General features: G+C 45.1%; 1 protein-coding gene across 1 annotated transcript in view; it reads right to left on the reverse strand.

The window, feature by feature from the left end:
* The window catches only part of SLC1A4 (solute carrier family 1 member 4), a 28,205-nt gene extending 14,479 nt beyond the window's left edge, over window positions 1-13,726 (reverse strand). Inside the window, exons 1-3 of the mRNA XM_069580344.1 lie at window positions 12,867-13,726; window positions 2,527-2,569; window positions 531-593 (exon numbers count right to left, since the gene is read on the reverse strand). Of these exons, the coding sequence (XP_069436445.1) occupies window positions 531-593; window positions 2,527-2,569; window positions 12,867-13,393 (633 nt within the window). The 5' untranslated portion in view covers window positions 13,394-13,726. The remainder of the gene's footprint in view (window positions 1-530; window positions 594-2,526; window positions 2,570-12,866) is intronic.
* Window positions 13,727-14,319: the final 593 nt, after the last annotated feature.

Genomic DNA, 14,319 nt, shown 5'->3' on the forward strand with positions numbered 1-14,319 from the left:
TGGTAAACAATAGGTACTCAAGGGACTTCCTTGGTGGTCTAGCGGTTACTCTGTGCTTCAGCTACAAGGGACTCAGGTTCAATCCCTGGTCAGGGAACTAAGTTCCCACATACATGCCTTGTGGTGTGTCCAAAAAAAAAAACCACAACAAAACCAACACACACACAACAACAAAAGAAACAACAGGTACTCAAAACATACTTGTGAATGAATGATGGTTATAGTGAGTTAAACCCCTAAGACAAATTCTATGTGCAAGGGTAGGTTAAATCACCTATTATTTATATTTCAGAAAAACAGAAGGGATGTTACACAATTTCTTTTAAGACAGGGAACATTAGTTTTAGTTCAATGAAATGGACGTATTCTAAAGATGGTAAACGGCCCAAAGAGCACACCTAAACTGTGTGATTCAAACCCCAGTCTTCAGTCCTGCTGAGAAACAACTAAGCATCATTTACGCTCCTTGAGTTCAGAAGCATTATTTGTGTTACAGGATTTGTCATAAGTGATCTCACAAAAACCCTTACTTTTTCAATGGTCATGTTTCCAGCGCTTGTGTTGTGGGTCACTTCTCTGTAGTCAGTTGCATACTGTGAGCAAGAGAAAGAAAACCCCGTCAGTTCACAGCTGAAGACCTTTCCCAAGAGGAATCCAGAGGACTGCTGGGCCTCTTGCTACTTTGTTGTTCTTCCCTCCAGGTCTGCTGGCATTCCTCAGTTGCTTGGCCGGACAAGGGCCTCTGAGGACTGTACCAAAGTCACTTAAGATCAGGGCAACATGCACTCTAGGAGACCACTGATTATTTAGGAACTCAAGGGAATGGAGAGAATTTCCTCAGTCCCCAGACCCTGGCTTGGAGAAGGTCTGTACAATTTCAAGCTGATATCTTAAACGGCTGAGAATTCATATTATTTGGAGAAACTTGGTATTCATTCCATAATATTAAAGTTCGTTTTTTTGATGTGCCATTTTATTTTCATTCATTTATTTATGCTCCACTCTGTTCCAAAACTTACTTGAGCTTGACTGCTTTTCAGCATCTAATACACCTTCAGCCCTCTACTCCTCAAAACAAAGGATATGGGGCAAGATGCTATTTTTTGGCTGAGTCTTCTGGGAGACCCACTCATCAGAGGGGAACTATCTTTCCAACTCTGGTCCTGTGGTTGACTTCATACACTTCTGCCTGACACACACAGGTGTCTCCCTGCAACAGTGTGCACTGACATTTAGTGGATTCTGTTATATGACACCCTTCCTCATCCTTCTAAGGACAGTAACTGTTAAAAAGGGGCCCGTCAGGCCCAGAGGCCTCTGCTTTGAACCTGCCTTTTAAAGAGCTCTGGTCTCTCTCAGCTTTGACTTATCAAGCTTTCAGACAGGCAGAGATGATCAGCTGTCCTGTGATAGGGGTGGCAGGGGATACAAAAGCCACCCCACACCTTCCGTGGCAGGCATTGAAAGCCACGACACTTTTCATTTTTCTCTTATCTTCTATCTCACATTATACATACAAGCCACAGTTGTATTTATACCCAGGGTTTTTTTGTTTGTTTTTTTAAAGAGCAAGACTGAGTGGAAACTGAAAAGACAGTGCGTGAAAAAGGCAATCAGTTTAGTCCATCTAATCTAGACCTTTATATTCCTTCTCTGTGTGAAGCTTGGCTGTAGGAACATTACCTTCAGGATTGCTAAAGTTAGGGGAAAACTAGAAACAGCCATCCACATGGGACTGATTGAGTAAAATTATGACATGTTCATACTACAGCCAGTAACTTATGCAGAAGGATATTAACCGACATGAGAAAATGTTCACAATAAGAGCTGGTTACTGAAAAATATGTGTATACATAATAACAATGTATGTAGTATAATTATTTTAAAATCTTGTGTGCGTGTGTATCTGTGTGCAGGTGCATATGTACATGTATAGAAAAAAGATACCAGAAAGATGTATAACAAAATGTTAATGGGTAGCTCTAGGTAGTGATTATGGGTGATTTTTATTTCCTTCCATTCTTTTGTACTTTAATTTTTTTTGCAAGGAGCATATATTATATTTGTAATCAGAAAAAAATATAAAAATGCATTAAAAAAAAAATTCTAGGGAATTCCTCTGGCAGTCTAGTGGTTAAGATTTAGCACTTCCACTGCCATGGCCCAGGTTCAATCCCTGGTCTGGGAACTAAGATCCCACAGGCTGTGCAATGCAACCAAAAAACTTAAAAAAGATTTTAAAAAATTAAAATTCTAAAATATTTAAGAGCTCCATAAAACATGATTTGAGGGTACTAGGTGATGTGAAAAGATGCTGGAACTAGTGGGATATTTTGGACAATTTTTTGGTTTCTTGTTGTTTTGTTTGTTTTCACTCCAGGGGCCCATCTATAAAAATTTAGGCCAATGATACTAAGTGCACAAAACCCTCCTTGTTCCACCTTACCTAACTCTATAGCAGTAATTTATATGCTATAAACATATAACACCCAAAGTTTCCTATTTTTAGCAAAGCATCAAGCTTACCGTCCGGAAAGCTGCAACCACAAGATTTGAAGGAAACAGGTTTCTGTTGGAAAAGAAAGCACTTTGTCAGTATCCTTAAAATTTGTCATTCAACATGTTCACTTTAAGATGCCCACACCTGACAGCCTAACACACAGGGTTCCCTCTCTCCCCACATCCTGCAGTTATTGCCATCTTCTGCTTGATCCAAGCACTCAACTGTGCGTTGGCTGAAGAGTCACAGCACAGACTTTGAAGCACTGATCTCTATCCTCATCTCCCTCGTGGTACCCTTGATATTTAGCTTTGTCCAAGCAAACCAGAGTAACTGCATCACTTTCCTTTCCCCTGGTGGCTAGGCCCTAGGGCAGTGGTTTTCAGTGAGAAGTGGTGCTGCCAACTTGTGAAATCCAAGGGAATGCTTTGTTGTTACGATAACTGGGGGGCATTCCTGGAACTGGGGGAGTATGTTTGGGCAGAAGTGCCAGGTCCCAGCTATTTGTTCTGCTAAGTGTGGCAAAGTCCTGTGTAATAAATAGTTTCAAGGCCCTCATACTTCCCAATGTCCTGTACGACACAAAACTGTAGAGGAAAATCTTGTTCGTAAATTATTTGAGCTTAGAAACTAACTTTACAGCAAGGTATTTTTTGTGCAGTTTGAATATACACTGTATTTTCTAGGACTGAAACTCCTGTGTAAAATGTGGGATGATTTTTTTGTTTTGCTTTGTTCAGAATATTTTCAAGAGTCATTCACTTTCTGGGAAATCACATCACTAATCAAAAATTATAGGATCTGGGCCCTTAATCACACATGCTAGTAACTGAGTATCAGTCTGAATTTAAAGCTCTCTCATTAATGGTGACTCTATACTCAGAAGCAAGCACCTAACCATTTTGTTTTAGAGCATTCACATCTTGAAATACATTATTTTTACTATTAATTACTCTCCTTCAGTATTTAACTTTTAAAGACTTTACAGTACACTTTTTTATTTCTATTTTTTAAAATATGTAATAATCCCTTCTACCTATTTATCCCATCCTCCACCATCACCTCTGGCAACCACCAATCTGGTATGTTTTTTATATTACAGTTAAGTCATATTGATGTTTGAGATTACGTGTAGGGTAAGTTCTATTTATGGATTTCATTTCAGGATGAAGGAAATTATAGAATTTTGTTATAAAAGGAGAGCAATAGAACTGATCCAGTTACACTAGATTTTTGAAACCAAAACCTTGGCAGGCAAATAGTTTATATTGAGCCTCCTTTGGGTCAGATTTTGTACAGATGCTAGACTTATGCGAAGAGCTGACTCATTTGAAAAGACCCTGATGCTGCGAAAGATTGAGGGCAGGAGGAGAAGGGGACGACAGAGGATGAGATGGTTGGATGGCATCACTGACTCGATGGACGTGAGTCTGAGTGAACTCTGGGAGCTGGTGATGGACAGGGAGGCCTGGTGTGCTGCGGATCATGGGGTCACAAAGAGTCGGACACGACTGAGCGACTGAACTGAGAACTGAGTTGTGATATATGAAAATCCCACTGACAATCCATTTTTCTACTGACCTCCTATAGTAAGTCTGGAGAGCAAAAGCTCATCCTTTACAATCTGTGCCAAACATCCATTAATTCTCACTTCGGTGGATGAGTTATTCACAGTGTTAGAATCGCTAGGCAACTTAGCATGTATTCAGTTTCAGAGGTCAGCAGGTCTGACTGCAGCCCAGCTTGGCAAGCAGGGTCTAAAAGGCCTCCTGGTAGTCACATCTTTGTGTAATACCCTCCCCTTGAGTGTGTGTGTCATGGTGGGGTGTGGGGGTGGGGGCTATGACTTGCTTCTAGTCAAAAGAATGGCACTAGTAGTAAAGAACCTGCCTGTAAATGCAGGAAACGCAAGAGTTGTGGGTTCAGTCCCTGTGTGGAGAAGATCCCCTAGAGGAAGGCATGGCAACCCTCTCCAGTATTCTTGCCTGGAGAATCCCAAGGACAGAGGAATCTGGTGGGCTACAGTCCGTGGGTCGCAAAGAGTCGGACATGAATGAAGTGACTTAGCATGAATACGAGCACAAACACAATACAGTAAGGGTAATGGGATATCACTCTTGTGATATGCTACATAAACTTGTGGATGCTATCTTGCTAGAAGACACTCTTTATTGCTTTCTGGGCTTCCATATTGATGAAACAAGCCGCCATGTTAGAAAGACCCATATGACAAGACATGGAGGACGGTCTCTGGCCAATAGCCAGCTAGGAACAGAGGCTCCCAGTGTGAACCTCAAGGAACTGAATCCTGCCAGCAACCATGTGTCCTCAGAAGGGAATCCTTCCTCAGTTTAGCCTTCAGATGAAACCCCAGCTGTGGCTGACACTGATTGCAGCCTTGTAAGAGACTGAAGCAGAAAACCCAGCTAAGCCATGCTAGGATTCCTGACACTACAGATTCTCCGGGATAATAAATGTGTGACTTTAAGCTGTTAAATGGTGGCAACTTGTTGTACAAGAGATAATACACCCACCAACAGGGTTAACAAGACACAAAAATGACTTTGTTAGAACACTCAGGCTTCCAAAAGACAGCCAACAGCTAGAGATGGCAACTCAGCATTTCCTCACTTGCTTGTCTATGAAACCTGAATTGCTTTCAACGTACTTAAAGAATACCCGAAAGTACATGGCCGTATTTAAACAGACAAAATGTGATCTGTGAATTAACCATTGCAAAATGGTGATCTGAAATTTGATTCCTATTACAAGCATTATTTATTTTAAAAGGAAGGTAGAAACAGACTAGGCATTGTTATTGGTTATTTGTTAATGTATAGATGAATAGCAACTTACTTTTGCCTATGATTTCCATTACAAAGCACCTTTCTCAGTCTTGTTTGGTATCTCATTTCCATTTGCTATACTAGTTAGAAGCAAAAACAGGCCCTGAGCCAAGGTTTCATCAATTCTACATCCACCACAGTAGTTCTCAGACTGAGCTTGGCCACCTGCTTCTCTCCCTAAAAGGACAGAGATGTTAAGGAGAGAGCTGGGATAGAAGCTCGCTATCTTCTCCATGGGGGATGATTTCCCCCACAAATAGTTCACATCCTTCAGAAATGAGCTGTTTCCCCACTCGGTGCAAGCACAGCCTCTCCCATCACCTTGAAACACTCTCTTCCAAGGGTCACAGACCACTTGTTCAAACCCTACTACCTGGCCAGCCTGGTGTCTTTGGCAAAAGCAATAACCCAATACTGCCTCACCCAGAATGAATTCTAACCCACAACTTCTAGACCAATCTGTTTTCAGATAGTCTACAAAATCCAATGGGAATAGAGGGGTACATTCAATACTAGAGTCAAAGCGGCAACTCCAGCCAAAAGAATCAAATTTCTAAGAAGAACATGATGTGTTCTGGCAGTTTCTTATAAAGTTAAACATATACTTACCATATGACCCAGCATTTCTACTCCTAGATATAAGCTATATGAATAACAGCATTATTCAAAATTGCTCGAAACGGAAATGTCCATTAACTGATGAATGGACAAATAGCATTAAGATAAATCCATACAAAGGAACTCTACTTGAAAATAAAAAGGAATCAATCACTAACACACACGCATGGAGAATCTCAATAATACTGTGCTGAGCAAAAGAAGTCAGACAAAGAAAAGTACATACTGAGTGATTCCATTGCCATGAAACTCTAGAAAAAGCAAAACTAATCCATAGTGATAGAAAGCAAAACTTTCTATCCAAAGCTGCCTAGGGCCAGGGATGAAGTGTGGGAACTGCTGAGAAGGATCATGGGAGAAACAAATGTTCACTGTTTGGATTGTGGTAGTGATTAAGTGGTTTATCTATCTGTCAAAACTCATTGAACTGCACCCCTGAAATGGGTGCATCTTTTGTATGTAAATCATATCTCAAAATTCCTTAAAAAGTTAAGACAAAAGATACCGTGCTAACTGCAAAGGAAATCTGACAACCAAAAAACATACGCACATCCAACCGGATGACTGGACTTTTTAGATTACACAACTCAGCTCTCAGACATTAATCCCTTGGGAGGAGACGCCTGGGGGCAATGAGCTGAACCCACCGAATCGCTCTCCTTTAGTTCCCCTCATTGCCACAGGCCAGAAGCAGGAGTGCCCCCTGCCCCACCTGCCCCTCCACGGGGCAAGGGTGTGATGCTGCAGGAGTAAGATGCATTGGTTAATAGTCAGCCGCCTGTTGCTCTGGCTAAATGAGAAAGTCACCATGGGAAAAGAATAAAAGCAAAATACAGCAATACAACATAACCCAAGTAAAAGTATATTGGGTTGATCAGTTGGGATTGTCATGCCCTGCTTAGCTAAGGAAAAACACACTGTGGACTTTGGAATGCTAGGTCAGCGCAAGTTCAGAACACTGCTTGTGCACACACTAAGATGTTTTCCCAAGGCATATGCGGGTCTATGACCTCCCACTAGGTGATAGCTCTTGTACAAGAAAATAACAATATAGTTTAAAGTAATCAATAAAATGGGAGATGTGACTAGGGACATAGGAGGCTGATTTCATTGTAACACAACAGATAGTTTCTGCTTGCCAAGACACTAAATAAAAGTTATGTGGCTCCAAGGAACAGGGCTCTTGATCCAAGAGGTCGAGTCCCCTGGTCCCATCTTTAAAACTTTAATTCTGTCTCTAGTTTCTTTTTCCCAAACTGTGCGTCAACCACTTTCAATCCCTACCTGCTGTGCTGGCCACAGCAATAAGACAAAACATTTTTCTCTACTCTTCATAGATTCTGCCTTTGGTGTTGTATCTAAAAAGTCATTGCCATATCAGAGGTCATCTTATGTTATCTTCCAGGAGTTTTATAGTTATGTATTTTACATTTATGTGTGATCCATTCTGAGCTGATTTTTGTGAATGGCACAGGGGCTGTGTTTAGATTCACTTTTTTTGCATGTGGATGTCTAGTGTTCCAACACCATTTGCTGAAAAGATGGTTCTTGTGCCATTCTACTGCCTTTACTCTTTTGTTAAAGAGCAGTTGATCATATTTGAAGTGAAGTGAAGTGAAGTCGCTCAGTCATGTCTGACTCTTTGCGACCCCACAGACTGCAGCCTACCAGGCTCCTCTGTCCGTGGGATTTTCCAGGCAATACTGGAGTGGATTGCCATTTCCTTCTCCAGGGGATCTTCCCAATCCAGGGATCGAACCCAGGTCTCCCGCATTGTCAACAGACGCTTTACCATCTGAGCCACCAGGTGGGTTGATTTCTGGGCTCTCTACCCTGTTTCAGTGTCAATATCACACTGTCTTGATCACTGTAGCTTTCTTTTTTTTTTTTTTTTCACTGTAGCTTTCTTTGCAGTAAGTCTTAACAATCAGGTGTGTCAGTTCTTTGATTTTGTTCTCTCTGCACTCTTCTTTCCCCTCTTTCATTGGCTTTTAGACACAGATGCTGCAATGAATTTGGGCTTTTTCTTACCGCTGAGCTCTCCTGTATTGAGGGATCGTCTGCTCCATCACACAAGCAGTTTTTCCCCCAGAGCTCTGTCTCCAGGCACTTTTCCCAGCTCCTCACATTGACAGAGCAACCTTGGGTGTTTTCAAAATGAGGAACAGGATCTTAAAGTAATCAATTTAACCCTTCACTGAATGTCCAGAGATAGGAATTCGCTGTATCTCTCATTCACATTCCATAACAGATCAGCAGCATCCAACAGGACTTTTCTATACTTATGCTGTCCAATATGCTAGTTGTGTGGTTACTGAGCACTTGAACAATGGCAAGTGCTACTTAAAGTCTGAATTTCTTATTTTATTTACATTTAAACTAGTTAACTTGAAATAGTTACTTGTGGCTGGTGAGTTGTGGACCTCACAACTCCAGTACAGATTTGATGTTGTAAGATTCACCATCTGGAAACCAGAAGGAGCAAATGCTCCTCACGCTCACCTCTGCAGAGCACTCCGTTTCACTGGGTACTAGTATGCTTCTAAACACTGAGTTCTTCATTTTATTCAAATTCTCAAATGGGTCCTTTTTCCAGTTATTTGATTCTGAGAAATGTTCTGGAATTACATAATACCAGCTATATTTCCCAGCTCTAAGGAGCACTCTATAAAAGATGTAATACATTAGACAGAATATAAAAGAGCAGCGTGCATCAGTACTTAAAACGTGGTTTTGTGGAACTTGTGTTTCAGGTTATCTATGTGGAGGTGGGGATGAGTATATGTGCATGCTATCATCTAAAATGTATTTTCTTAGTGTGTCTAAGTCAAAAACATCTGCAAAAGTGCCAAGACTGTATTACTACATCCAGAGACCCGAGTCAGAACAAACTGGGAGCGAATGAATGGACGAGTCTTGCTAGTGCTTTAGGAACATTTGGACACATAGTTTAAAGCAAACAGAAAAACTGGCATAAGCCAAGACCGAACTGGCAAAAGCAGAACTACTGTGAGTGGTACTGAACACACTCATGCACCTCACACCATGAAAACTTCACAAATGTTCCTTCTTTATACATCTGGTCCTGTTTGTTCTTCTGAGCCTATTGTCAAGGATGGTATGCATTTCCCGGTTCCATATGAGAAGAATGTAAAGCAATTTACTTTTGCTTAGGTATATTTTTTTTGTTCCAATAGCATTTCCTTTCATTTAACTTCAAACAGTCATTAGCGAACTTATGAACATTTCAAAGACTCTTCAGAACAGGATATGACACTGTATGTACACCTAATAAATATTTATCATCCGCAGTGTTCATTGTTACAGAGTTAGCTAACGGGGTGTGCACCTTCAGATCTTGGTACCCCCTACAAGGTCAGGAGCAGAGGGAGAGCTGGGGGTGATGGGCCCACACTATGGAGACAGTAGGGGGTAGGGGAGTAACCTATCCTCTTTTTGAGGCCCACATTCAGTTTTAGATTCCTGCTGGAAAGGCTAATGCCGGGCCCCTGGGGTGGGGGGTGTTGGAGGAAACAAGGCTAAGAGGACCACTCATTCTCTGTATCAAGCAGCCTTCAGCTGTCCCCAAGAGGTTGGGACATGCTAGAATATTAGAGAGACACTCATATACTAACTCTTTCAATCCCTGTAACAAGTCTGGGTAGTAGCTACACTATTATTAACCCCATTTTACAGATAAGGTACAGATACTGAGGTACAAACAGGCTAAATGACTGTCCATACAGCTAGTAAGTGGTAGTGAAAGTGAAGTGAAAGTATCAGTTGCTCAGTCGTGTCTGACTCTTTGAGACCCCCTGACTGTAGCCTGCTCCTCTCTGTCCGTGGGATTCTCCAGCAAGAATACTGAAGTGGGTTGCCATGCCCTTCTCCAGGGGATCTTCCCAACCCAAGGATTGAACCCAGGTCTCCCACATAGCAGGCAATTCTTTACCGTTTGAGCCACTAGGAAAGCCTATGGTGGTAAAGCTGTATTCAAACTCGGGTAGCTGACCTCAGTGTCTGTACTTCATCACTATCCACACTGTCTCCCTGGATTTATGTTCTTTAGGTCTGGTGTCGAGCTAAAGAAATTAGTTTTAAATTACAAGCTGCCAGTTTCAGTGACTAGGTAGGCTGAGAAATCTCCATTAATTTGGATCCACGTTCGATTTGCTAGGAGTCTTCATCTAGCCTACAGAAGGGAGAGACGTAGGTCAGAGAACCTGCTGTGGTCAACATTTAAATAAAAGATTCATCATTTACTCCCTTGACTGTGATCTAGGGACTCATATCAGATCTCAGTCACTGACAATTTTCTTCACATCTACTGAAGAAATGCATTCTTTGCAGGCTGAGAGGGCTCATAGTCACCCAGTTCTTGGGAAAAAAAACTAAGGACCTAGAGCCTCCTTCCAGCAGGGGAAAGGCTCCTAACACAGTCCACTGTTGAGAAAATGAGTGCAAGGAAAGCAATAGAGCCTAGAAAACTAGGCAACAGGCAAAATCTCAGTTGTCTTTACCAGGCACTCAGCAGCCATGGGTAGACTTCTGCAAGACAGTGGCCCGGGGCCATTTTCCAGGCTGCCAGTGCAGACGGTGCCTTAGACCCCTGCCTCCCTGGCACATCAGTGTCTGGTTTTCCATTTGAAAACCACAAATATTAGCACTCAGAGGAAGGTTACCTCAATCCTTTCCATTGACAGGTGAAGAAACCTGAGGTCAACTTTGGAGACCAGACGCATGTCATGCAGAGGAAAAAGAAAACAGATGTTGGGGAGGATATGTGAGGATTTCTGCCCCATTTCAGAATGGAAGGCTCTTCTGTGTTTAGTTTTGATTTTCTCCATTTCCCAAATGTTCCACATTGTTGATTCTGTTAGTCCAAAACACAGCCACTGATCACCAGGATTTTTCTCCAGGCTCCACATGGTTCCCAATAGACCCAAAAAGCTCTATTACCTTCAAGTCATCCTGAGCTCCCCAAACATCCTTTTCTTCCCACCCACTCTTTATTTCAGAGTATGAAAAGAGAGCCGGGCTTCACAGGTGGTGCTAGTGGTAAAGAAAGTGCCTGCCAAGGCAGGAGACATAAGAGACATGGGTTTGATCCCAGGGTTGGGAAGATCCCCTGGAGGAGGAAATGGCAACCCACTTCAGTATCTTTGCCTGGAGAATCTCATGGACAGACAAGCCTAGAGAGCTACAGTCCATGGGATTGCACAGAGTCAGACATGACTGAGCCACTTAGCATACACATAAAAAGAGAATCATCCCCATTAACTCATGTGAACTGGAAAAACATCATCACTCATAATCTTGCTCCATTTATAACAAGAGCAAGCATTACTGGGTCAGTCCTATTCTTAGAGCTTTACAAACACAACTCATTCAACCCTCACCACAATCTCAAGATCGTGGCTAATCCCTGCAAAAAAAGACTCCTTTAAGCCCACAATCGTGCTCCCTTACTGATACACTGAAGGTAATAAGTCAAAGGCACATGAAACACTACCTACTTCCAACAAGCCATGATGAAGGCTCACTTGGCCCTTCTGTGTTTTCAGCCTGAGCCACTGAGAGTCTGCACTTACACTGACCGCTAAGCATTAGTGACCACTACTCTCAACCTCAGTAGACTTTTTCAGTACCCACCTAAAAGTTAGTCCTCAAACTGTAACAATCTCTAAAGACTCCAAATAACCAGCTACCAGACACTAGACAAAGGCTATATCTCATCAAAGTTGTAATAGGCCACCTCCACCTATCTTTTTGGTAAGAACTTCTTGGTCCCCCTTATCAGAGAGGTTATGGGTTTTGTTTTTTTTCCCCAAAGTAAATGCCTTTGACTTTTTTTTGTTGTTATAACTTTAAATGAACACTCTCTCTTAAGTGGCAGTCATCACATTTTCCAGAAGGAGAAATGGAAACAGCAGGAAGTCAAGTCACTTTGCCCAGTGTTTGCTGTTTTTCACAGCCTCAGCAATGAGGAGCTTTGCTTCAGTGACTCAAGACAAAACATATGTCCAAGGCTCTGATTCCAGAATTATTGAAAACCTAGAGAGGGAGCCAGCCAGGCTCTCCCCACTCAACTGAACCTGGCCACATCAGTAAATGCCTCTAGGTTGCAGTTTTCCCATCTGTGAACTCTGGGCTAACGAAGAAACCAAAAGAAGCTGAGGCTTTGGCGAATCCACAAAAACTACACTACATTTCTAGGGATGAAATGCAACTTCAGAGTCCCCAAAAGCAGGCAAAGTTAACTGAAGATGCTTCTTTCAAACTCACAATACTCTACAGTGGTCCTGACTATGCAGGTGGAGAGCAACCTGTCCCAAGCCCCCCGAGAGGCATGTTTCTGGGGAATGAGCCCTGCATAACTCACTCCAGCCTTGTTATTCTTGGGTCCACTGACAGCCCTTCAAAAAACTGCCAGCTTCTTCCCAGCCAAAGGGCTAAAACAGACGCCACAGATTACAGGGGAGAATGGCCCAACAGACAAAATTTAACCAATGCTCTCAGAAGCTTCTCTGCACCACTTGGGGAGAAAATTAGGTGAGAATATAGGGGCGTGGTTGGAATGTTTTTCCCTAGAGAGGGCAGCCAAAATGTATAAGCGAAGTACAAGTGAGACCTCTGCCTCTCTCTAGCACACTCCCATCTAACGGTAGGATGGGTCTTACTAAAAGATGGAGCCCTGGTCCTTGAAAATGCCCGGTGAGACCCGGCTGACGTTTGCACAGGTGACCAAAGTCTGTAGACGTTATTTTGACATTTAAAACTGTTAAAGGCCACCAGCAGCCAGTTAAGAATGAATATGGGGGTATATGAACTAGAGTGCATTAATGAGCTGGCGTCTCCCACTGAGGCTCAGGAAGGTGGGGTGGAGGTCGCAGGGACATTACCTGGTCAGGTCAAGGAAGGAGTCCACTGTCTCTTTGGGGACCGGTGGGGGCCCCGAATCCTCCAGACCCAAGTCGCTGGACTGAAGGGTCTGCGAGCCAGATCCAGGTTTGATGATGAACGCCAAAGCGACCGCGAGAGCCGAGGCTCCTAGCGTGGTGAGGCCGAAGTAGGCGATGGCTATGCCGCCCAGGCGCCCGAGAGAGCTGGCGTCGAGGGAGGCGGCGCCCGACACCAGGCTGCAGACCACCAGCGGCAGGATGATCATACGCAGCATGCGGAGCAGCATCTCGCCCGGAAAGGCCAGGTAGGTGACCTGTGTGCGATTCAGCTTGAGTCCACGCAACGCCGCGCCCAGGCCAGCACCCGCCACCACCCCGGACACCGTGAGCAGCACGAGCCCGTGGCGCCGCAGGAAGCCGGCGCAGCGCCCCGCGCGTCTAGCAGTGGTTCCAGGCTCGCCAGGCCCCGCTGCAGGCCCCTCCTGGGCGCTGTCTAGGTAGCCGTTGGTCTCGCTGCTTTTCTCCATGGCGCTGTCCGCGGCTTCGAGCTGGAGGAGGCGGGGGACTCGAGCTCCGGGAAAAGACTCGGCTCTCAATGAATGGATCCCCTGGAGGAGGCGAGATCCGCTAGCTATCCCTAGCGGGTTCTCGGAGTCGGCCCGCTGGGGTCCTCCGGCCTTGGCGCTGGAGCAGGTGCGGGAAGGGCCAGGACAGACGCGGGAGACCGAACTAGAGCCCCGGCCAGGGTGGATCGCGCCGCGCCCAGCGTTTCACTGCGGCCACTGGCTCAAGATGATGCAATGAGGGAGCTCGCAGAAGCCGAGAAAAACCGGAGTGCAGAGCGGCTTGGGCCCGCCCCCTTCACACCCACCGCCCCGCCCCCTGCGGCTCCGGCCAATCAGCATCCGAGAGGCGCCGCCGCGCGCCTCGCGCGGGGCTCCAGGCCACCGGCGCGGGGGGAGGGGCGGCCGCGCCTGGGCCGCCGCCTGAAGCGGCTGGGGCGCGGGGCGAGCCGGCGAGTCCCGGCGTCCACAGCCTCCGAGGCCCCGCTAACCGAGGCGGGCTCCCGGCGACCGCGGGGCAGGCCGCGGCCTGAGGGACGGCCCGGGCTTGTTGGCACCTGCCGGGGCCTCTCGGGCCGGCCGGGGTCTGGGCCCTCGCGGCCAGAGGGTCGGGGAGAACGTGGAACGCTGACGCGTTCCTTGTCCTGGGGATTGGGGGAGGGGCTGCTGGCACCGTGGTACTGTCGCTCCAGTGCCACCCGCCCCTCCTGCGAAGGGGCCTCGCGCAGTTGGGGGGATCCTGGGCGGTCCTCCCACCACATCTTACTCCTGCGTTAAGTACCCCCTCTAGTCCTGTGCGTGCGATAAAGCCTTGCCCGGGCGCAGGCCTTGACGTTGAGACAAAGGATGGATGGATGGATAGGCAAATGCAAAAGCCTTATCACCCTCCC

The sequence above is a fragment of the Ovis canadensis genome, chromosome 3 (assembly GCF_042477335.2).
Source record: "Ovis canadensis isolate MfBH-ARS-UI-01 breed Bighorn chromosome 3, ARS-UI_OviCan_v2, whole genome shotgun sequence".
Classification (NCBI taxonomy): Eukaryota; Metazoa; Chordata; class Mammalia; order Artiodactyla; family Bovidae; genus Ovis; species Ovis canadensis.